The sequence below is a fragment of the Neomonachus schauinslandi genome, chromosome 16, assembly GCF_002201575.2.
Source record: "Neomonachus schauinslandi chromosome 16, ASM220157v2, whole genome shotgun sequence".
Classification (NCBI taxonomy): Eukaryota; Metazoa; Chordata; class Mammalia; order Carnivora; family Phocidae; genus Neomonachus; species Neomonachus schauinslandi.
In genome coordinates, this window is record NC_058418.1 from 31202135 (window position 1) to 31227118 (window position 24984).

At 44.6% G+C, this 24984-nt stretch overlaps 1 protein-coding gene across 2 annotated transcripts in view; it reads left to right on the plus strand.

Moving 5' to 3' along the window:
- LPCAT2 (lysophosphatidylcholine acyltransferase 2) overlaps positions 1-3144 on the plus strand; it is a 66542-nt gene extending 63398 nt beyond the window's left edge. Inside the window, exon 14 of one of the 2 annotated variants that reach the window (XM_044922187.1) lies at positions 1228-3144. In XM_044922187.1, coding sequence (XP_044778122.1) covers positions 1228-1412 — 185 coding nt within the window. In that variant the 3' untranslated portion in view covers positions 1413-3144. The remainder of the gene's footprint in view (positions 1-1227) is intronic. The other variant, XM_044922188.1, reaches the window with a different exon arrangement.
- The last annotated feature ends 21840 nt before the right edge of the window (positions 3145-24984 follow it).

Consider the following 24984-nt stretch of genomic DNA (forward strand, 5'->3'; position numbering starts at 1 on the left):
AAATCCTTTTCTTATAGAGCCAGATAGGTTGCAGATTCAAAGTCTAGGCTCCTTTTGCTATGTAAGTGCAACAAAGTTTTCTCCATCCAAACAGAAGAGGAGAGAGGGATTTCAGAGTGGAGGAGCAGTACATTTCAGAAACTCCGGGTTATCGGAGGCTTGGCGTCCAAACTCTGCTGGTGAACTCAGTTAGCCTTCTGTATCTTTACCTCAGTTCCTAAATCCGAAACACCCAAGATAGAAAGAGGCCCACTACTCCGAAGTCTTGGGACATGATTATGATATATGATACCCTCTACTTGCCTTTATTGGTCATAAGTCGGGGCTCAGCTTTTCAAGACTGTGTGTTTGTATACCAGAATTAAGGGTTGAAATCGTTTTTAAAAAAACAGTAATAGAAAGTCATGGGCAATAGCATTTTTAAAACATTTTGTATTATAAAAACTAACAGCAATACAGAAAACTGAATGAAACATAAACGTAGAGCGTAACAAGGTTTCCTAAAGTGAGCGGTGGTGTTACGACTGCTCAGGCCAAGAAATAGAGCTTTTCAAGAACTCTGGAAACCCCTGTGCACCCTTTCCCAGTGACAGCCCCTTCCTCTCTCCAAAAGGCGGGCCATGGCTGCCCTGACTCTAAAAGGAATACTCTACCTTGCTTTACTTTTTAGCATGTCACCACAAAATATTTAAATATTATGTGTGAGTTTTGCCTGAGTTTTTGAACTTCATATAATGGACTCCTACAGTATACGTTGTTTTGTATCTGGCTGTTTTCATTCAACATTATGGCTTTAAGATTCGGCCACAGTGTTACAACACAGCTGTTCCTTCATCTTCATTGCTATGGAGCCGTTATGTCCCACCAAAATGCTGCAAGTCTCCATTTCTGCTGTTGACACACACCTGAGTGGTTTCCATTTCTCACCTGTCATAAGTAATGTGGCTGTGAACATTCTCAGGCATGTCCCCCAGAACACAGCAGGCCCACGTGTCTCCAGGTTATACACTTCGGAATAGAATTAACGGGTCACGGAGTATGTGAATCCTCAGCTTTACTTGATAATGGAAAAACCATCTTGCAAAGTGGCTGGACAATTTCTAAGAGTGGAGTAAGAGGCTTTGGCAATAATTGTATTATTAAAGTCATATAGGAATCTGTATCATGCCAAAAGAAGATTCGCCTCCATTTACTGGATTTTGTTTGTTTGTTTTTTCCCCCTTTTAGAGGAATTTAAAAGTTTTGCCCTAAAGCATCCAGAATATGCTAAAATATTTACGACCTACCTAGACTTCCAGACGTGCCACGTGTTCTCATTACCAGATGAAGTCCAGCCAGCTCCCCTGGTCGCCAGTAACAAAGTCAGCCCTGAAAATCATGACGAGAGTACCTCAGACAAAAAAGATGACTGAAAGCAAATATTCGCAATAAGGGAAGGCTTTTACCTGAAATTGCAAAAGGATTTGTTGATAGTTGTTTTCAAAATGATTTCTGAATAATGATGATGTTTAAAATGGAGAGCTTTTTTAAAAATAAAAATAATAGATTTTCTTATTAAAATGCTTTTATCCACATATGTATATTATTAAGTAATATTCCCTTTCTTTGATGTTATATTGTGCTGTACTGATTAGTTTCCTGGTGATAAATATGTTTTTATGGATTTTCCAGTTTAATTTGCAAATGCAAATGAATGAAATGGTCTCACTTATTTACCGATGAGCATTAATCAATGCTGCAAAGAGTTTTAAAAAGTGCAAACACTTTTTAATCTACTTCCCTCTAAAGACGTGAAGTAATAGTGTTATCTTGAATCCCTTCCCATTCGGGAAATAAGAACATTGCAGGATTTTATGCCTCTAACTTCACAGATGTATTATTTCATTTCTGGTTCAGTTTCTTGGATCACTGAATATGATGGATTGGAAGGGAGAGCTCCCATTAATTCGATGAGACTTCTTAGAGCTCATATTCTCTTTATTGCAGATTTCCTCTTACCCACCTGCTAAGGAAATTATATAGTTGTGCATGATCTACAGTTTAGAACTTTGTGTTAAAGAGCAAGGCTATGGCCAAAGGCTAAGTGGGAAGTGCCTTATTGCAGGTAACCTTGACTGCCTGATGAGAACATGAATCACATGCCACAGAATCTAGTCTAAGTTGGATGGTTCAGAATGTAGGGCTTACCCACTAACTGGGTCAGATTCACTCCATTTATTACAGAGTATTGGAATTAACGCATTTTACCATCCAAGTGGGAGTTTTATTTTGTTAAGCGTCCTCTCAGATTTTAGAGCTCGCCTGAGATATCTACAGGGAAAACACAAAAGGTTCCAAAGTATCAAAAGCTAGGGAATCCAAAAACAAAAACCTACTTATTAAGGGGAGGCAGCAACTTAACCCCCTGGCAACCCCCTAGCAATGACATCTATCCTTCAGGGGAGGCAATAATTTCCCCCAAGTGCCATTTTTATTGGATGTCACGCATCATACCTATTGTTAATGTCGCCCACGTTTGAAATTTTGAACAAAGAACCAATTTCTATAATATAATGTACAAAAAATAGCTGGTTCATTTCTGAATTCCGTCTTTGAATTTGATCTCTTTGTCTTGGCTGTGTTTCTGAATATATTGCCGATTTACCCCCAAACTCATTTTTTAAAGCCATTTGTGAAGGTGGGAAGTGTCACGAGAGGTGAGTCATCATTTCAAACTAGTTTTACACATTAGGCTGTGAGTGTTCTAATTTAATGAGTGAATTTGGAAATTGCGTACTAAAATGTGTTATCCGTCAGTGTATAGGATTGTTTGCTTTTTGTATGTCTTAAAGCTGAAAACAGTTGCTTAAGTAATTAGAAAAGTACCTCTCTATAATAGTGTCTGCATATGCAGCGGAATGGATGTACTACTCAGGTACCCTGATTGCTTTTTATCATAGAAAAGCTATGTATTACTACTATTAATTATGAAAAAGTAGCATTGTAAATTGGAAGTTTTCTATGGGGCTCTTGAAAACGATCCCCTTGTTTTCCCATTTTAAAATAGTATCTTATGCTCCTTAAGTCCACTTCTGCCAGTGCAATATTCCTATTTTATTATGTTACTTGAATAAACAAACTTGCCACATAAAATTCTTGGCAATTAAAAAATTCTGGTTTTGCCATTTTGTCTCAAAGGTAATATTACCTTTTTAATACCGTGGTTTGAGTGTGTTTGCATATTTATGACTGTGATTAATCATTCTTGTTTGCATTTAAGCTTTATGAAATGTCAGGCATGGTGTTACTCTAATGAAAAACTCAAATTTTAGCCAAAGTTGCAATAGTTAGTATTCTTAAGGCAGTTGACTTTCGGCTGGTGGGGATGTGTGTGATAACACAGTCACGATCATCGGGATCCCTATAGCCTAGGCCTCTCCTTTAGATTTCCTTCAAAGAGGCTTTTCTCCTCTGAGAACTTGAAGTAAGGAATTAAATTTCATTAAATCAGCTCAATGCACTGTGGCTTCCTATAATCGTTTGGAAAAAAAAAATAAGTTATTCTTTGAAATGAGAAATACTAGATCCTAAGTCCTCTAAACCATAAAAATTTCAATCAGAACAGTCCTGCTCCAGGATAATGACGTGCTGCATGCTTGTGGACCAAAGTGCTAGCATTATGTGTATTTCATACTCCTCTGCCACTGTTTCTAGAGCTTTGGAAGGCTGGCTATGATTGCGAGCAGTGGTACCTATCACGGGTATATAAAAGAGACCGCCTCCCTTTTGGAATTCATGTCGGCTACTGTGGACACTGCACAGCATTGCAGACACCAGGTTCCCAGACTGGGGAACTCTCCTCTTCACGCTATTGCAGATGCAACGTGGGTAACTGGCACGGCGGGCGGAGTGGACAGGTGGGCTCCCTACCACAAAAATCCTTGTGTGGGGGCGCCCGGGTGGCTCAGTCGGTGAAACTTCCAACTCTTGATTTTGGCTCAGGTCATGATCTCAGGGTCATGAGATCGAGCCCCAGGTTGGGTTCCGTGTTCGGCACAGTTTGCTCGAGATTCTCCCTCTCCCTCTGCTAGTCCCACTGCTCATGCGCTCTCTCTCTAAAATAAAATAAAATAAAATAATAAATTTTTTTAAAAAAATCCTTGTGTATTTGTTTGTATATAGCAATCGCCAAAGAGGATAAAAAGTCACCAGTCAGAAACCATCCCCTAAGAAAGGAGACATATTTAGAATCTTTTTTCCCCCCATTTCCGTTCTCTTGGATAAACTTCAATTTTTTTGTTGTTAAAGTGTTACACCAACGTGTTAAATCAGTGCTGCTTGTGATCTGATAGAGGTGAAGGCCCTCACAAAGTTCTTGATACATACCCAATATACACCTCACAAACTTGAGTAAAGAGGCTAATAATCTGAAGAGCTTGTGACCCTTTTAGTCCATTTAATGTAGCACTTGTTTCCAGGTAATCGATAAACTTCCAGAGTGTGTGTGTAGGGAGCAGCGTCCTCTGACAGGCTGTCTCCCATACACTAGGACACCAGCTTGCTATTTTTCTAGTATGTGAACCTTATCATGTTCTTCTCATGCTTTTAAAAGAATCTATGTACATTAGAAAAGATAAAAAAAGAAAAGAATAAACAGAAAAATCATGGTTCCAAAGTTCGTGTCTTTTAAAGGTAAGTACAGGGGCGCCTGGGGGGCTCAGTCGGTTAAGCATCTGCCTTCAGCTCAAGTCATGATCTCAGGGTCCTGGGATCGAGCCCCGCATCAGGCTGCCTGCTCCACGAGGAGTCTGCTTCTCCCTCTCCCTCTTCCCCTCCCCCTGCTTGTGCTTTCTCTCTCTCTCTCAAATAAATAAATAAAATCTTTTTAAAAAATAAAAGTAAGTACACTTGAGTGGCTCAGTCGGTTAAGCAGCTGATTCTTGATTTCAGCTCAGGTCATGATCTCAGGCTCATGGGATCAAGCCCCATTTGGGCTCTGCGCTGGGTGTGGAGGCCGCTTAAGATTCTCTTTCCCTGTCCCTTTGCCCTTCCCCCCACCAAAAGGTAAGTACATTTCATCTTTTAAAAAATATTTATTTTTCCCTTTGTAAAAGTAAGACTTACTAATTATTGTAATAAGTAACAACAATAACAACAGTGGCCACCAATCAATCTGGAGTGCTTACCATGTATTAGGCATTGTGCTAAATGATTTACAAGTATCAATTCACTTAAAGACTTAATGAAACATAGGTCCTGGTGTCCCTGGTTTTACTGAACAAAATTTAGAACTATCCTTAAGTCACTCATTAAATGGCAGAGCTTGGAATTAAAACTAATTTTGGGGGCACCTGGCTGGCTCAGTCGGTTAAGCGGCTGCCTTTGGCTCAGGTCATGATCCCGGGGTCCTGGGATCGAGCCCCATGTCGGGCTCCCTGCTCGGCAGGGAGTCTGCTTCCCCCTCTCCCTCTGCCTGCCGCTCTACCTACCTGTGCTCTCCCTCTATCTATCTGTCAAATAAATAAATTAAATCTTTAAAAAAAATACAACCAATTTTGTCAGACTACAAAGGCCATGCTTCTAATTATGGACATAGAGCATCACCGTTGCCTGATCTATAGAACTTACAGATTAATGTCTGCTATATGTTTTCCTACTTGTGGGTTCTAGATATCAAATTGTGACTGAGTTCTTAAATGGAAGAGAAACAGAGGTGGTTCCAAATGGTTCTGAGCAGTGGTGGCAATGGGAAAAGATGGGTGAACTGAGGCTCAGGATAGGTCAGCTGAAAATCCAGAAACCTTCCCATAGGAATAATCCAGGTTACTGTAAATCAATGGCAAGGTCAACTTCAGGATCCTATGCTCATCTTTCTCCTTTGTGGATAGTGAAGGAGCATGAGTTCTCTACTTCTCATGGGTCCCTCTGTTGTGGGTCCCTTTTTAGTCACATCTCTGCTCTCAGAATAATTTTACATGACCAATAAGGTTGAGTTTGAGGGAACTGAAGGCTAAGTCAAAACTGGAATATCTAGGACCTTCATTCTCACTGTCCTGGAGCATCCCCTTTGCTGTTCTCTTCGCTTACACCTTTGCCCTCTTATAAATTCCCTTGCCAGAGAGTACAGTGATTGTTCCAAAGCATAAACCAGTTATCACTTCTCCAGTTAAATTCTTTCAAAAGCCACCCATTGTGATTTGGATACAATCCCAAATATTTAACATGGCCCCCAAGGCCCTACATGGTCTGGCCCCCCTCTGGAGGTCTAGATCTCGACCGTCTTCTGTCTCTCCTTCACTGGACTCCCACCACCTGCTCTTTCTTTTCCTCACACTGACAAAAACCCCTTCCAGCCTCAGGGGTCTCTGTACCTGGTATTCCCTCCGGCTAGAATGTTCCTCACCTGGCTCTCTCTTCTTCACTCAGATTAAAAAAAAAAAAGGCAGCTTCACTGAGATGATTCACACATCATACAATTCACCCACTTAAAGTGTGCAATGCAGTGCTTTTTTCTGTGTTCCCAGAGTCATGCTACCATCACATCTGACTTTTAAAATGTTTGTGTTGATTCAGATTCTAAATCAAATGTGGAATCCCCCCACTGCCTGATCAAAACAGCCTGCCCTGTCTCGGACATTCTCAGTCCCATTACCCTTGTGGTTGGACTTAAACTTCTGGGAAACTATTTGTTTATGTATTTACTGGCTGTTAACTCCTACCACTTAGAAGGTGTGCCTGCCACAGAGCAAACACTATTTGGTGAATGAACAATGATAACGTTATGTTTTCGTGATAGTGCTTCGCATCACATGAGAGCAGAGATCATCTTTACAACAAAGTTGAAAACCTGGCATTATGACATCCCTAACACTCATGGAGAAATGGACTCGGAGAGGTTCCATCACTTAGTCGAGAGTTACATAACTGGTGCTGGAATTCAAACCCAAGGCTGTCTGGCTTTAAATGAGGGGACTTTTTGATTAAGGCCGAGGTAACTTAAGCCCATAAAATAACTAAAGTATTATATGACAGGTTTCAGTCTCCAGAAACAAGGATACTAGATAATCTGAGAACCGTCTGGCCACAAAACCCATAAAATGCTGAGCAAAATGTAACAAACATATTCAAAATGCTAGCTGAGCATGCAGAATCCCAAGGGAAACCCTCACGGGCCAAAAACGAAAGGAGAGTTGGAAACCGGAACCTTGCAAAGGCATAAAAGTTCCAGGTGACACCTGGACGTTTGTCCGTCTCAGTAACAAAGAGGCTCAGTATTTTGCAGCTCTACGAGGCAAAAGACAAGGTTTTTGTGTGAGGTGGGGATTTGGGACCAAGATCTCCAGGGAAAAAAGCAGACATAGGAAGGGCTACGCTCTCAGGAAAAGAATAAACCAGAAAATTTCAACTTCTGGCAAAGGACAACGGAGGAAATGTTTCTGTCTTGGCCAGGGTTCTGGGCTGGGGGTGAAAAAACTTCCGTCTGATCTTTTTGAAATTTTTTCTTCATGTCCATTCTTTTCAAAGTTTTAAGACTCGTTTTATGGCTCAACGGACAGTGTGTCTTGGTGAATAGTCTCATGGGTATGTGTAAAAAGAACCAGCATTCTGCAATTGCTGGTGTAATGTTCCATAAATGTAAGTCAGATCCAGTTCATTGATCACTCGGGAAGTCCTCTTCTACCTTACTGGATTTTTTATCCATTTGTTCTAGCAGGTGTTGAAAGAGGGACGTGGAAATCTCCAACAATGTAGTCAGTTTTCAGACAACTGTCAGTTTGTCTGAAGCTCTGCCATTTGGCTCATAATCATTTTTGATTGTCATTTTGATTGACCCTTTGGTCATTATGAATATTTCTCTTTCATTCCAGTAATACCACTTGTCCTGTTACTAAGTAACTGCTCAGCCATACCAGCTTTCTTAGGACTAGTGTTTGCCTGCTTTATCTTTTCCCTTCCTTCCTTCTTTTAACCCATCTGTGCCTTTACACTTAATGATAAATCTCTTAAATGAGTATTTTGTGGTCCATTCGGTCTTCCTGTTTATCTTGTCTAGCAATTTCTGTCTTTTCAATGGAGCATTTGGTCTACTTCTATTTAATGTAGTTATTGATATGATTGGATGTGAGTCTACATCTTGCTCTTTGTTTTCTATATGTTCCATCTGTTCTTTGATCTTTTTTCCTTTCTGACTTCTTCTGAACTAATTTTATTTTTTTAGTACTTTGTCACTTTATGTTTTCTTTTGGCTTATTATACTTATTTTACTTACTTTTAGTGGTTGCTCCAGAGCTTACAATATATATCTCTCCCTTAATATTGTCTACTTTCAAATACTAGTATGCTTTTTTACTTATAACATAGGAAGCTTACAATATGCTTCTGTTTTTCTCCCATCCTATCATTTGTACTATTGTCATGTATCTTATATGTGTTTTCAACCACACAAGACACATTTATCATTTTTGTTCTAAATAGTCAAGTAAAAATTTGAGGGAAAAAAAAAGGTGTATTTATCTACGTATTTACTATTTCCAGCACTCTCTATTTCAATTTCTTTATATAATTTCACCTTTCCATCATTTTTCCTCAGCCTGAAGAATGTCCTGGAACAATTCTTAGAGGACTAGACTCCTGACAATAAATTCTCTCTGCTTTCTTTTGTCTACATATGTCTTTATTTTGCCTTCCTCAAAGACGTATTTTTGCCAGATACAGAATTCTGTGTTGACTTCCTTTTTCCTGTCAGTGCTGTAAAGATCCCATTGTCCTCTTGCTTTCGTAGTCCTGTCATTTCAAGAATGTTACCTCAATGGAATCATACAGTAGGTAATGCTGGGGAGACTGGTTCTTTTCACTCAGCATTATTTCTCTGGAGATTCATCCGGGTTGCTGATTCTATCAAGAGTTTGTTCCTTTCTAGTCCATGACATGGACATACCATAGTTTATTTCACCCTTCACCCACTGATGGACATCTGGGTTGTTTCCTTTACTCTTCATGACCATCCAGGAACAGAAAGAAACTTCTTTAACCTGATTATCTACCAGAAACATCTAGCAAAAAGCACACCGAATTATGAAAGCATTCCTTCAAAATCAGAAAGAAGGCAACAATGTTTGTTGTCACTGCTTCTAGTTACTGTTGTAGTGGAGGTCTTTGCAAGCGCAGGCAAACGGGGAAAAGATCAAGGAATGAGAGATGGAAAATATAAGGTAGAAACAATTTAAGGGACTCTACAAATAAAGTTAATAAGAGAAACTGATACCCATAAATTGCATTTCTACACACGAGTAATCAATCATTAGAAAAGGAAATATTGAAAAGGAAGATATCTGAAAATAAATCAAAAATACTTTTGTAAGGACTTTATGGATAAAATTATGAAATATGAGTAAAAATATGTTAAATAAGCGCCACACGGAAAGCATAAGAAGATCTAATTAAATTTATAGGCTGACTTGATATGATACACATGTGAATTGTCCACCAATAGTTCTATAAATTTGAGCAATTACAATCAAGATCCTTCTGTGGTGTGGGGTGTGTGTGTATGTGTAACAGACAAGCTGATTCTAAAAAGCTTATTGTAAAATGTACATAGAAGTACGAAGAGCCACATATAGTAACAAGTTCTGAAGGAAGAAACCAAATTGCCTGTGTTTGATATGGGGGCTTGCCACATCCGATATAAAACTGTATTATAAAGCTATGGTAATTAATACAAAGTGAAATTGTGCTGGTATAAAATAGACCATGGAATAATAGCAAGCCTGGAGAAAGATCTCTACTTTACTCTTCTTACATTCTCCATTCATTTACATTCATGTAATAAATATGTATTGAGCAAGTACTTAGTGCCAGGTTCTGATACAGATACCGGGGACACAGTGGTGAACAAAACAGTCCTTATCCTCATGGGGTACATAGTCCTGTAGGGACAGATCATTCAGAAGTAGTAGCTAACCTGCGATGGGGTTACAAAACAGGAAAGTACTGGTGCTTTGGGAAGATATAAAAGGGCACCTGTAACCCAACGTTGGTGGAGGAAGTCTTCCCTGTATCAGGAAAGAGGAGCAGAAGTTAGAGAGTGGAGGAGGGAGTGTTTCTTCCAGAAAGAACAAAATGTGCAGGGGAAAGTCAAGCTTATTCCTGGAATTAACAGAAATCTAGTTTGGTTGGGGGTGGAAAGATCCTGGGGAGACTGACCTCTTACAATTAATTGCATTGCTTTCAAAGAGAACTTTTCCTCAGTGCCTCTCACCTCTTCTGAATCTTAAAATCCCCACCTTACTCCAGGGATGTAAGAATACCCTGGACCCGGAACAAAGGAAACATCTGGAGTACTTTTAGAGGCACTAAGAAAGTGAATGAGAAACTAATTGGTTCACTAATACTTGATGGTGTTATTTAACTCATTTATGTATGTATTTAATGGTATTGGGTTTTTTTTTTAAAGATTATTTATTTATTTGAAAGAGAGAGAATGAGAGAGAGAGAGAGAGAGCACATGAGAGGGGGGAGGTCAGAGGGAGAAGCAGACTCCCCGCTGAGCGGGGAGCCTGATGCGGGACTTGATCCCGGGACTCCAGGATCATGACCTGAGCCGAAGGCAGTCGCTTAACCAACTGAGCCACCCAGGCGCCCCAGTGGTATTGGTTTTAATTATTTGCTTTCAACAAAACTGAAGGAGGACCAACCAACTTGTTAGTTGGTGGATCATTACAAATAATCTTTGATAGTAGATTACTAAGTGATTTTTGGCAAATAACTTGAGAATAATTTAAATATTGTTCTATAACAAATCCTTCCATTGCTACCTCTTAGATATGCAAATAAGCTTTTTCAGGGCTTACATCCATAAAAAAAATGGGAATAGTACTGATGAGGAACCACAAATGCTTGTAGCAATAAGCAATACTCGTGAACAGATGCATGATGTAAAGAGAAATCTTACCCATCTTATTAAAATGTATTTCCAGTGAGTTTTATATTTGATACTAATTTCCTTTGTATTTGATAGCAGGAAGAATTTATAATACTTTCCACTCAATACATTCAAAATAGAAGATCTAAGACACACATAAAGATTAAGAGAATTGTGGTAGATAATCAATAAAAGGTTGTTGAGCATTAACTTGTAACCCAGAAAAGCAAAGAGTAAAAGGAATATTATAAAACATCTGAATCTTTAGGGAAAACTTGCTCATGTATGTTGTTATTTGCATAGTTATTTTATTTTTTTAAAGATTTTATTTATTTTTCAGAGAGAGAGAGAAAGCAAGTATGAGCAGGAAGGACAGAGAGAGGGAGAAGGAGACTCCCAGCTGAGCAGGGAGCCCGACCTGGGGCTCTATCCCAAGACTCTGGGATTGTGACCTGAGCCGAAGGCAGCCGCTTAACCACTGAGCCACCCAGGCATCCCTTTATAGTTATTGTAAATAAAATATACACATGTTGAAATGCACAGATCTAACTGGATACACTCATGTGAACCATCCCCTTGTCTCAGAAATTTCCCATATATCCCTTTACATTCAGTAATCACCATCACCAGAGATGACCACTATTTTAATTTCTATCACTGCAGATTAGCCTGCCTGTTCTAAAAATCCTATAAATGAACTTATAAGCTCCATTTAAGTACATAAATACGTGCTCTGGTGTCCAGTTCCTTTTGCAGAATGTAGGTGAATACTATTACACAGTAGGATTCCGTTGTAAGAATTGCCTCAATTTCCTTATCCATTCTTCTATTGACAGACACTTGAGCAGCCTGAAGTTTCCCCTAAATATTTATTTAACACACACACAGAGTTTTCTTTAGTGAGGAAACATTCATAATATACACTTGCACATTTTTCCACATTTCTGGGGATCAATCATCTCCTTGTCAGGGTTTTCAGTTCCAAGGTGCTCCAAATTAAATTGAGTTAATTGAAGCAAAATCTCTGTGCTCCACATCGTTGTCAGGAAAAAAAGCCATTTCCCTTGAAGGGTAAACACAGGCCCTCGAGGGGCATTGATGGGCCCGCAGAAGTCACTCTTCACTCCCTTCTGGGCTACATTCAGACAGGTAGACTGACAAATGATTTGTCAGAGCTCAAATAAAATGGACAGGGAAAAGCTTGGACGGCTAAGAGGGCTTTCTGATGCAGCTAATTTATTTGAACCCAGGCGTTGTCTCAGAAAATGGAGCCGACCTGCAATCAAATGCAACACTTGTTCACTAATCCCTGAGCCGGCCCTGGTGCCTGGGCTTCTCTTTCCATGCTACGTTTTCCCTCTGTCCAAATTCCACCACGGATGGAGGCTTAGCATGCCTTCCTCCGCTCTGCCATGATATTTCTGGACACATGAGTAACCCAATACTCTCAACCTGAGAGTTTCCCAGTGAAAAAACAAAACATAGAAATCCCAAGCGAGAAGCGCCATCACCTTCCCCCGTGACAGCTTGGCTCTTTGTTTAAATTGTACCTAAGAAACCCAACCTGCTGGTAAGGCGCCTTTAAACCTGCCCAAACTACCTCTTGCCCCATCATCACCCTGCAAGGCCTGCGTCATGGACATCACGAACAACTTTGGCAAATGGAGAAGAGTTGTGGGAACATTTAGACATAACCCATAAATGGCCCGGAAGAGAAGGAACCAGATAATTGGTCCCGTGGAATGTTCTATGGCTCGCTGATCCTCAGAGGACATTTTTGGAGAATGATTGTGTTTTTAGCTTGAGCTCACACAGAATAGCCACAAATAGACCTCAGCTGTGTCTCCACTCATCCATGGATTCAATAGGTCATTTGAATAATGGGGCCAAAAAGTGATGTATGATATATATATTTTTAAATCATTCTCAAAGTACTGTCAAAAAGAAGCTACCTCTTTGGACCCAAGCAGTGTCTCAAAAGAAACAACAACCCCCTTTTGCAAAGGAGGAAGCTGGGACCCTGTGAGGTGAGGTCACTGCTGGGTCCTGCTCTGGGGACAGAGCTGACCTAGGCTTCCAAGTCCCCTAACCCCCAGGTCAACTCTGAGTCCCCCACAGCACCGCTGAGCTACTTCAATCCCTCCCTCTGAGCCTCAGTCTCTGCATCTCTACAAGGAAGGAAATCCTAATCGTGGCTTTGTCTGCTGCAGAGGCCCCTTACAGAGGGACAATGAGACAAAATGGCTCAAGATAGGCCACACATGAAGGGTGGGAGTGGTAATCTGACCTGGGATGGAGACCCCCTTTGCAAGGATGGCCCCCAGGGCAGCCTGTGAGCCACATGAAAGGCCTGCACTTCCTCAGCCATTGTCTGCGTTTATGGATGAATTCCTGTGGCGGTCACCCAGCCCCCAGAGTGTTGACAACAATGACGCATGGCTCCCCAGGGTGGGGTCAGCACCAGAGGAGAGATTGAGTGTTCTAGGGTGGGAGGAAAAGCCTTGTTTGTTCCCAGAGAGCTTGATCGCCAGGCTTGGGGCCAGGGCTTCTGTGCACATTTGAGGGTGGGGGAGACCTGCTCCTGGAAAGAGGCTGCGGAGGATGGTGGCCTGGGACAGAGTCCGGGAGGCACCTGCCTGAGTGCTCAGGCCTTCCCCATCCCACCCTCCATGTCTGCCTCGGCTCACCGTTTTCGAAGTGGGCCTGTAATGCAGAGAAAAGCAAGCCAGGGTCAGGATACTTAGGTTCTAGTCCCTGGGTTCATGCACTGACTTAGTGCCACATCCCTTACCCTCTTAGGACTCAGTGTCCTCATCTGTAAAACGGGGATATTACTTCATCTACATACTGTTGTTACTGAGCTTTAGTGAGTCAGTTCAGAACAAACCCCTGTGTGTGTGTGTGTGTGTGTGTGTGTGTGTGTGTGTGTGTGTACGTACGTACGTATGAGACAGAGACAGGGACTGAGAGAATGAGAGAGAAAACCTTTCAAAGTAGAACATCCTAGGTAGAGTATTTCCTTGAAAGCTGACATTATTATCTGAGCTTTGGAAAATCAGGGGACTCCGATGGATGTAATCTGATATTTTTCTCCCAAGGACCTCAGAGCTCAGCAGAGATCTTGCTTAGGTTGTCCTTCTAATACCCTGGGACCCCCATTTTCCAAATGTATTGAGAGAGGCAGAGGTAAGCCCAGAGAGACTGAGAGAGACAGGTAGCTCAGTCTTCTCACCGCCTCCAAACGGAAGCCAAGAAGACACACAATGGAGGGACACTTTGATGGAACCCAGATATAGTCAAGCAATAGTTCTGGGTGCAGGTGGAATGGGTGGTGGGGGTGGGGGAGTTGGGGTTACCCCACATACCAAGTGCTGGGCATTCAACGCCCTGTTGACAACGTCTGAGGAATATGAATCACCTTTCTCAGAACAAGCATGTTTTTCAGTCCTGTCAAATGGGATGTGACGTGAACCAGAACTCCAAACTGTAGTGGAAAAAAAAAAATCAAGCTCATTTTCTGAAGCTTGAATCAAACCAATTATTTTTTTTCCCCTTAAGTTCAAAGGAAAGTTCAGTTATGGCTTCTTGCTTATTCCCAAAATCCACTAACAAATCCATTCCAAGAGGAATCCACTTTTTCATTTTTTTCTGTAACTAATATACTAGGGGAAAAAAATCCAAAGGTCAATATATTATTTGAACTGAGTGGATTTAGTCTCAGGCTGAGGTCGTGTCACGTAAGAAAAAAATAATACTCCCAACTAGGATACCCCCAGAGGTCTGTTTTTCTGAAGCTGAGGTCAGTCAGGAAAAGTCACCAGAGAGCCTCCAGCCTACTTCTGGAACAACTCACAACATTGACTCTTCTCGAGGGAAGAAAAAGGAAATGGCAGCTCTCAGGGTCCTCAGTTTTGGAATGCACCCACGTACTTGCCAGATAGACTGGCGCAGCCGAGCAGCAGTACACAGGCTAAGTGGAATGAGGAAACACTAGACAGCATCCACATTTGCCCCTTCGTGGGCCTCTGGGTGGACCAGAGTAGGCTGGGGAGCCCTGTTAGTCTTGGGTCATTCGTGGCAATATCTCAACTGATTTTGTCACTGAGGTCTCACTGACGTCATCCTTCGGCCATCAGCTGGGAGACAGCAAAGGCTAGAAGCGAAGGAGGTTCTGGTATTTGCTGTGTCCTCAGGTGGGGACACCTTTGATGCTCAGCATTACGGCCACTCAACCCACCTCTGATTTCAGCCTCAGAGACCATGGAGAACATTCTCGGTGGGCTCAGAGTTGCCTTCCGCAGGCAGCACGTGACCTCAAGAGGGCGCAGGGCACGTTTCTGCTTTCTGCTCACAGCCTCCTGGGATGCCAGTTGGGGAGCCCTCCTGACCTGTGTGCAGGGGGAGTTGATGCCCTTAGCCCCCACGCAAGAGGGGTGGGTGGTGGGAACTGCTGGGCACATATCCCGCCTTCCATCCTTCAGGGGACAATGCTGGGGGGCACTCTGTGCAAGGAGCTTCTGGGAGGAACTGGCAGAATTGAACCCCCACTGCTCACTGCACAACCCTGAGAACACCCCCTTATGATGGCCTTTCTTCCTTCCCTGGGTCACTTGTCCTCTTCCTTCACTCCTGCTGCCTGGGGTCACCTCCCAGCTAGAACGACCTGTGTCCAAATCTGCATCACAGGCTAGGAAAGCCAACTATGATAGCAGTTTAAGACTTGATCTTCTAGGGCGCCTGGGTGGCTCAGATGGTTAAGCGTCTGTCTGCCTTCGGCTCAGGTCATGATCCCGGGGTCCTGGGATTGAGTCCCGCATTGGGCTCCCTGCTAGGCGGGGAGCCTGCTTCTCCCTCTGCCTCTGCCTCTCTCTCTCTCTCTCTCTCTGACTCTCATGAATAAATAAAAATAAAACATTTAAAAAAAAAAAAAAGACTTGATCTTCTAGAACTATGAAAAACCCATGTTTCTTGTGAGGTTGGAGCCACGGTCTTTCTGAGAAACCTCAAGAGGGGCGCAAATATCCTTCCGGTCACCTGTCACCCCTCTCTCTCGGCCACCACCCAGCTTCTTCATTCCCAGAGAGAGCTACTGCCCTGTCTCTAGGCTCTTCGCCCAAGAGTGGACGCCACCATTCCCCAGCTCCTCAAAGCACGGTTCACGCCCAGATGCAGTGCTCACCCAAACATTGTGAGATCTTGAGGCTTGGAGGAGGGACTTCGATTGCAGAAAACAGACACTCACAACTGACATCCGGACTTCACCGCTCAGGAGGTTCTCCTGCACTTACTGACCTCCTTTCTCAGCACAGGTGCCGGGGTGGGCTGGTTCTCTCCCTCCGGGGGGCAGGGGGCCTGCAACCCCCCGCATTCTCCTCAGGAGCCCAGAGGGAGGAGCAGCATGCCCCCCTCCCAGCTGAAAGTCACCCGGGCTTGTGGATGGGAGCAGTTGGCTCCTTCAGGGGTGCATCCCCCCGTACCCCTCACAGCCTGGGCCAGACAATCCCATGAGTCCCCATAGTTCCCCCAAATGTGGCTCTTCCCCTTTAGAGAAGGTCAGGGACCGCTGCTCCAAGCTGAGTGCAGTTCCTTCCAGAGCCCCTCCTCCAGCACGAGGGCGAGACAAGAAGTAGCCGGCAGCCCCTCCATGTGTGTGTTTGGGGAAGGGGCTGCTAGATGGGGAAGCCTTCTGATCTTGTAATCTGTGTGAGAAAATACCTAAAAGCAAAAGAGTCAGCAACTTCACTTCTTCCATATTTAGGGGAAAACAGTCAGTCTACCAGGGCGAGATCTTGTCGGGATATATCCATTTCTGCGAACCTCTCTCGACCCTGAGCCTCTGTGTCTACGTTTCCTTCACTGGTTCATCCTAAGAACAATGGGACTCACTTTCCATGGGTAAGATTAGGAATGGCCAAAGTGGGGGCACCTGGGGGCTCAGTCGGTTAAACGTCTGCCTTCAGCTCAGGTCATGATCTCATGGGTCCTGGGATCGAACCCCGTGTCGGGCTCCCTGCTCAGGGGGGAGCCTGCTTCTCCCTCTCCCTCTGCCTCTTCCCCTGCTTGTGCTCTCTGTCTCTCTCTCTCTCTCTTAAATAAATAAATAGATCTTAAAAAAAAAAAAAAATAGGGCGCCTGGGTGGCTCAGTTGGTTGGGCGACTGCCTTCGGCTCAGGTCATGATCCTGGAGTCCCGGGATCGAGTCCCGCATCGGGCTCCCTGCTCGGCGGGGAGTCTGCTTCTCCCTCTGCCCTCCCCTCTCTCATGCTCTCTCTCTCTCTCTCCCATTCTCTCTCTCACATAAACAAATAATATCTTTAAAAAAAAAAAATAGCCAAAGCGCTCTCTCTTAGAGCAAAGAGTGGGTCAGGCCCAAGGAGAAATGCCGCTCCCCCCACCAGCCTCAGCTCACAGAAACTGCTGTTTGCCCCCAAAATGGTGGAGGCCACACTTCCATGATACACATTCCTCCTCTGACAACATAAAGAACCCGCTGGCAGATTTGTCTTTGTCCCCTGTCCCCAGCCCATGTCTCGCTGTTGCTGGGAACTCCCAAGGTTTGGCCTGGGCGCCCCAGGGGTCACTCTGTTCCCCCCCCCAGCCCCCCAGTGCAGAGGCCCCAGATCCTGGGCTGGGTGTCGGCACGCATGCTAGGCCTGGCTCCGGCCAGACTTTTTAGGAATCAGGGTGTGCTGAGCTGGGTCAACCCGGTCTGCCTTCACCACCTCGGAAATACCAGGCCCGCCCTTGAGATGGGCAAAAGTCCTCCCCAAGGGGCATCACGCTGCAGTCTCACTCTGGTTTTGCAGCCTGCCTTCCTCTTTCTCATTTGCTTCTCCAGTTTACACCCACGTGATGTAACACCGCGGATGTGAACACATTAAAACCCTCCAGTCCTTCAAGGGGTAACAATAATGATGATTTTATCAGATCATATTTGCTCTCTTTCACGAGTTTGGATCTGAGATCACAAGTAGATGGTAAGTTCTGTTGCATGCTCAGTCTGTGCTTTTTCTTGCTTCCCATGTGGGAGAAATGCAAACATGAACCCACCTCTTGGCCAAGGGGGGCTTGGAGAAGAGAAGGTCTGCATGGTGCTTGCACTCAGAGAAAGGGACCTCACTCAAAGCCGATCACCTAAGGTGGATGTTTAGCAGACAATGGAGGGGGGAGGAGGGAGCCTTAGGCAGAGGACCTGACATGTGCAAAGAACTGGAGGGCCAAATGTGCTTGACCTGGTCAGGAAGCACGCGGCGACACTCAACGTGGCAGGAGTGCAGATGGTGGGCGCTCATGGACAGCCCTGGGTGCTCTTGCAGAGGTAAGCACCACCACCATGGGGGCCACGCTGGGGCCAGAGAGGCCGAAGTGCCAGGGCAGGGGCAGCAGACTCGACAAAAAGGTAAGTGAGTAGGGCCGACGAGAAGGAAGGGGTCTGGGGTCCACTGGAAAGCTCATGCCCTCTCCAAAACTCAGGGCAGCCAGACAGAGCTCCCTGCAACAGGTAGCTCCTTCCACCATGGACCCTGACACCTGGCCGGTCGATGCCACAGCGACTTCAGTGACCCCCGGGCACCTGCGTGAGTGATCACAAATGGTTAGAGCCTGTCCCTCGTTCGAGATGACAGGCAGGTCTCCCGGGGGTGGTGAAGCAGTACGAATGTTTGTGTTTCACTGGGAGGCAATCAATACAAACAGGATCAATGTGACCTGAGAAAGTCAATGACTGGGGAAGGGAAGAAATGTGTCCCCATGGCCTCTTAGGCAACTAGCCTTGATGTCTCTGGCAGCTGCTGAATTCCAAAGTCGATTCCAGGAATTGTGATTTGGAATCAACTCTCTTAATACTTAAAGGCAGCAGGGCTGGATGCTTTCTCCTCTCCCAGAGAGGAGAAAACCCAAGATTGGGGGGCAGGGGGTGTTCGGGTAGGGGAGGGAGACTTGTTATTCCTATCCTCCAATATCTGCAGGGTCGTTGTATAAAAGGAGGGAGTCACCTTCCTTTGTGTGGCTCTGAGGGCTAAACCCAGGGCCAGCAGCTTGACCAAAGGACTCCCAAAGACCCACTGCGGTCTAAAGGTGGAGTTGGTTGCCTTTGCAAGAAGTAAGCACTCTGTCGTGGGAGGCATGCAAGCATATGTTAAATGGCCAGTGCTTGGGGATGATACAGTGGAGAGGGAATGCTGCTTTTGGATTAACTCTGGAGTTCCCCCCCACCCCCCGCCGCCCCTTCCTAGAAATCTTGTGATTTATCTTGTGATTTATCTTGTGATATTCAGCTGATCTGCTCTATTTGGAGGTCTTGGTGTTGTCTTAGAAAATACTCAGCAACTTCAGAATTCTCTTTCTAGTCTAGAAATGGGACTTGGAGCCGTCGGCTTGGGAAATGTGACGAGTGGAAGGTGACCTGCAGAACCATGGCACTTGGGAGAAGGAGGGAGCAGGGGGTCATCGACAGCCTTCTCGGTCCGCAAAGAGCCAAGTATAAGCCGGTCTCCTGAGAGGCAGAAAGGAGAATGGGCAGATAGGACACAGGAGCCTGGAATTCATAAGAAGTCAAATGGCTGAGTCACTGAGCTAATTTCAATGTCTGAACAGGAAAAAAAAAAATTAAAAGAAAAAGAAAAGAGAAAAGAGAAAAGCAGACAATGGAAAAATAATGAAAGCTTTGCAAAGACCCCAGGTGACCAAAAACAACAGAGAAGTCGGGAAAATGTAATTACACACTGATATGGGGTCCTCTGTGGCAGCCAGCCCATCCTGCCCATGGCCCGCCCTGCTTATCTGATTCTTGCCTGGTCCCGGGCAGCCCCCCATCCTAGGACACAATTATATGGGCAGAGGGCTCATCATTTGTCAAAACTGTCCATTTGCTCTGGGTTACAGTGCCCCTAATTAAGTTCACCCCTCCCTCTCAGTAAGGACAGAGATATCAGACAGAAGTGAATACTGGCAATCATTTCACCCATTATACAGAAGGGAAGGCTCAGGCCTGAAGAATGAACCCTGTGCCAAGTGTGATGGGGAGGACTGAAATGTGCAAGTGTCCATTCATTTTCCCTCCTGAATGCACAGAGAAAGAAGTTCATACCACTCAAGTTCAAGCTTGTGCTTTTGCTTTAAAGGACATTTTCTCTGGAAATTAATACAGGAGTCTCTCCAACTCAGTAACAGGCTTTTGAGGAACAGAGATCTCTCCTGTTCCACAAACTGAAAGCCACCTTTTCATTGACAGACGATGTACTTAAGAGCAGTCAAAATCTGTGTTCTGCCCTGTTCGCAGACCCATCCAAAGAGTGGACCCCCCCCCCCCGCCAGTGCTCCAAAGGCTGGCAGCCTTTGAAGCTGATCCTGTTTGTCCCACTTTGAAAGACAGAAAGGAGCCCCAAAATGGTTTCCCAGGAGGACTGGGCAAGGTGGGCAGTTTTCTGGACCAGGGCAGTCATGTCTCTAAAGAACTAGAGAGAGCACATCTGTTTACTCTTTAAGGGTCTCTCGATGTTTTTTTCAGAATCAGAAAACAGTCCCCAGACTGTTCTTTCCTGCCAGTCCTCCTCCTCCTGCCTGGGAGGGGTCTCAGCTGTTTTTCCTCACAGACCCTCATCTCCCCTGCTGATTCCAGAACTTCTGACCAGATCCCTGCTCTGCTCTGCACACACTGGCCAGAGAGATCCTTGAAATACAACCTCGATCGTGCACTCCCCCTATCCAGCCTTTCCCAGTGGCTTCCTCAGTTCACACCATCCTCCCCATGGTGGCCAATAGGTGCCTTAAAATCAGGCCATTGCCTGCGTCTTCCCTCCTTCTCCCACCATCTCCTCTGGAAGACACTGCCTTTCCTGCTGTTCTGCCTGCTCCGACCCCTGCCCGTGCTTTCTCTGCCTCAGTCTCCCCTCCCCCCTCTCCGGACGGCTGAGCCTGTCTCATCCTCCTTCTCTCAACTTGGGAGGCCCTGGAAAGGCTTCCCTGAGTGCCAGTCCGGCCCAGGGCCGCCCCCCCAGGCTTTCTGGGTTAACCCACACTCTGGTGCGGTTTTCAAGCACTTGTCAGTATCCCTTGATATCTAATTTATTTGCTTGCTTATTTGTTTTAGACTTCACCCTCTCCTTGATTTTAAGCAGGACCCTTAGCTGTCTTGTTTACCACTATAGTCCTGTGTCATAGCACTCTCCCTGACACATAGTACTTGCTCAGGAAGGGAGGACGGGAGGTGGGGAGAAGGAAAAAAGCAAAGGTCGGTGGGAAGGAGGAAGTCTCTTGTATCTACATAGTCTAACCTGGAGGGTGACACAGAGGAAACCATCCATAATACAAAAAGGCAGCCTACCGAACGGGAGAAAGCATCTGCAAATGGCACATCTGATAAGGGGTCAGTATCCAAAATATATAAAGAAATGATACAACTCAACACCAAAAATGGAAATAATCCAATTAAAAATGGACAGAAGACGTGAACAGACATTTTTCCAAAGAAGACATCCAGATCGCCAACAGACACATGAAAAGATGCTCAACATCACTCATCATCCGAGAAATGCAAATCAAAACCATGATGAAATACACCTCACACAGGTCAGAATGGCTAAAATCAACAACACAAGAAACAACAGGTGTTGGCGAGGATGCAGAGAAAGGGGAACCATCTTACACTGTTGGTGGGAATGCAAGCTGGTGCAGCCACTCAGGAGAACAGTATGGAGGTGCCTCAATAAATTAAAAATAGAATTACCCACTACTGGGAATTTACCCAACAAATACGAAACACACTAATCTGAAAGATATATGCACCCCCATGTTTATAGTAGCATTATGTACAAATAGCCAAGATATGGAAGCAGCCCAAGTGTCCATCGACAGATGAATGGATAAAATAAGATGTGGTACATATATACCATGGAATATTACTCAGCCATCAAAAAGAATGAAATCTTGCCATTTGCAACAACATAGATGGAGCTAAAGAGTAATTATGCTAAGTGAAATGAGTCAGTCAGAGAAAAGACAAATACCATATGATTTCACTCATATGTGGAATTCAAGAAACAGAACAAAGTAAAAGAGACCAACCCCCCCCCCCCCCCCGCCGAGAAAACACCAAAAACCCAAAACACCAGGCGCTTAAGTACAGAGAACAAACCTTTGGTTACCAGAGGGGAGGGGGCAGGGGGGAGGGGGGAGATAGGTGATGGGGATTAAGAGTACATTTATCAGGATGAGCACTGAGTCATGTATAGAAGTGCTGAATCACTATATTGTATACCCGCAACTAATATAACACTGTATGTTAACTAAATGGAATTTTTAAAAAAGGGTTAACTATATGGGGCGCCTGGGTGGCTCAGTCGTTAAGCATCTGCCTTCAGCTCGGGTCATGATCCCAGGGTGCTGGGATCAAGCCCCGAATTGGGCTCCCTGCTCTGCAGGAAGCCTGCTTCTCCCTCTCCCACTCCCCCAGCTTGTGTTCCCTCTCTCGCTGTCTCTCTCTGTCAAATAAATAAAATCTTTAAAAAAAAAAAAAAGTTAACTATGGGCTTGAAGGCATTAGATGCAGGAATATTTGGGGGGAGGCTGGGGAGCTCCCTGGAGATAAGCCTTGGGTCTTCTGCTGTTGTACAAACTCAGCATCCCCACTCAAGAACTGGTCACACACAACTGTGCATGATAAATGACGGCATGGGAGGGGGTGAGAGCTTGTTCCGGGCATTGGGATGGACCTGATCTTTTGTGGTCCAGGAGGCAGGACTCATGTGGGCAGACGCAAGCTACCCCAAAGCAACTGACCAACCACATCTCTTCTAATCAAGAGGGATGACACTGGACAGCTTGCCTAAGGGGATGGGGGAGGGGCATGAGTTCTTCTTCTCCACCCCCCCCCCCCCCCCGCCGCCCCGGCCCCCCGGGGAGGCCGGGAAGAGCTAGAAGGGCTCAGGTGTTAGGTAGGGGATGGTGAGGACAGTGCTCGGGGGTCCCTGCCAAACCCCAGATTCTAGGACGCTCAGACTGGGTCCATTTCCTGCTAATGCCCCAGTGGACTCTCAAAGCCATCAGGAGGGTTTCAGCTTGTCAGGAAAAAGTCAATTCCCTAGGGCTTCTACTTCTAACTTTGTTTGCAGATAGCGAGCCTTTTCCGTCCAGCTCCTCATCCCGATCCTTTCTGCCTGTAACAATCACATTATTTAATTTAGACGAGTGAAGTTACCTTAGATCAATTATACTTATTTTTCCTGTGTAATTTCTAAAGCTTAATCTCTCCATTCAGGCCCAGCCTGGGGGACAGGTTGTCTAGCAGAGTCCTAAACAATTTCAGCCCTTAATTCAATTGTACTTCTACTGAGGCCCCAGCGGCGAGCATAATTCTTTTATCCTTAAAATGTCTCATTAGCAATAATCTAATAGCACATATTAAAATATAGGTCACCGAGGTGGGCTGCCCAGTAGAAGACCTGTCATAACTTCAAAGGCTGGACAGCTGCCCTGTCCCCACAATACCATACCGCCCCCATCCCAGGCTTCATGCTAAAACAATTCAATGAAAACAGTTTACTTTCTGCAGTTGAAAGTTAAAAACTAACCTTGGCTAGGAAACAGTTGCTATCTGTTGCCACGGAGCTGGGTGGAGGGAGAGGTTTCTTGCCAACATGATGTAGTGGAAAAGATCTCTGGCCTCAGGCATTTGAGGCCCGGGCCCTTGTCCCAGCTGGAACTCAAACTTGCAGAGTGACCTGGGGGCCTAGTTCTTAGCTCCCTGGCCTCAGTTTCCACACCTATAAAAGGGGAAGAAAATAGAGTCAGAACCGACGTTCCCTCAACTCTGGCACCGCATGCTCAGCTTGTCCTTGAAATCAACTCACTCTTCTTAATCAAATACATTTGTTTTTAAAAGGAAGCTCAAGTATCAACATGGAAAAATCTCAAGAACATTTGCAGAAAGATTCATGCAGAATGATGGCATTTGTATAAATTTGAAACATGCACAAAATGATACTTTCTATTGTTTAGACAGGCACAGGGAATCTGTGCTATTAGAGGTCAAGGGAGTGGTTGGTTACCTTTAGGGGAGGATGAAGGAGACAGATATTAACTAGGAGGGGGGACAGCGGACTTCTGGGGTGCTGGTCCTTTTCTGTAGTAGTCTGAGTGGTGATTTTATGGATGTATTTATGATGATTAGTGCACTTTTCTCTGTGTGTTAAGAGCCCCCCCCACACACACACACAAACACAGAAAAACAGTTGACCCTTGACCAACACTAACAGCCTACTGGCGATCAGAAGCCTTACTGATACCATGAACAGGCGACTAACACATATTTGGTGGGCTACATGTATTATATACTGTATTCTTACAATAAAGTAAGCTAGAGAAAAGTGTTATTAAGAAAATCCTAAGGAAGAAAAAATATATTCACAGAACTGTACTACAAAAAAATCTGCATGTAACCGGACCTGCATAATACAAACTTGCCTTGTTAGAGGGTCCACTATCAAGATACGATAATTTTAGGGATACGCATTTATAAATTTAGGGATATATATACATATCCTTGTGTATAGGCCCATATATATCGCTATCTGTCTGTCTGTCTAACCAGTGAAAGCATAGATCCATGCTTGAGAATAATCAGCACTATGTAAGGACAGTGGTAGGAGGGAGGAGAGCGACAGGGACCTCAGTCATTTGCTCGTGTTTTTGTTTCTTAAGCTAGCTTTAAAAAGTCTGAGATATTTCACGATTTTAAAAATCTTCAACTTAAAAGTCATAAATAAGAGAGAAACTTGACATCACCATCATAAATGTAAAACCAATGTCAGTGTCATAACTAGATGGTAAATGTAAAAATAAACTGAGAAGAAAATGCTGTCCTTCAATTGTATTGGACACTGTTTGGGCTGGAGGATGATCCCCCCCAAGGCCAGCTTCCCTCTGGTGAAAGGGGGATCCGACATACGAGACCGGACTGAAACGCGCCTCTTCAACAGTCAAGGTTAAAGGGACAGGGAAATGGGGGCAGACTCTCCCCCTATCTGATTCTAGGTCCCTTAAAGCAGGGCTGGCGCGGGCCTCAACCACGGGCTCTCTCCTGG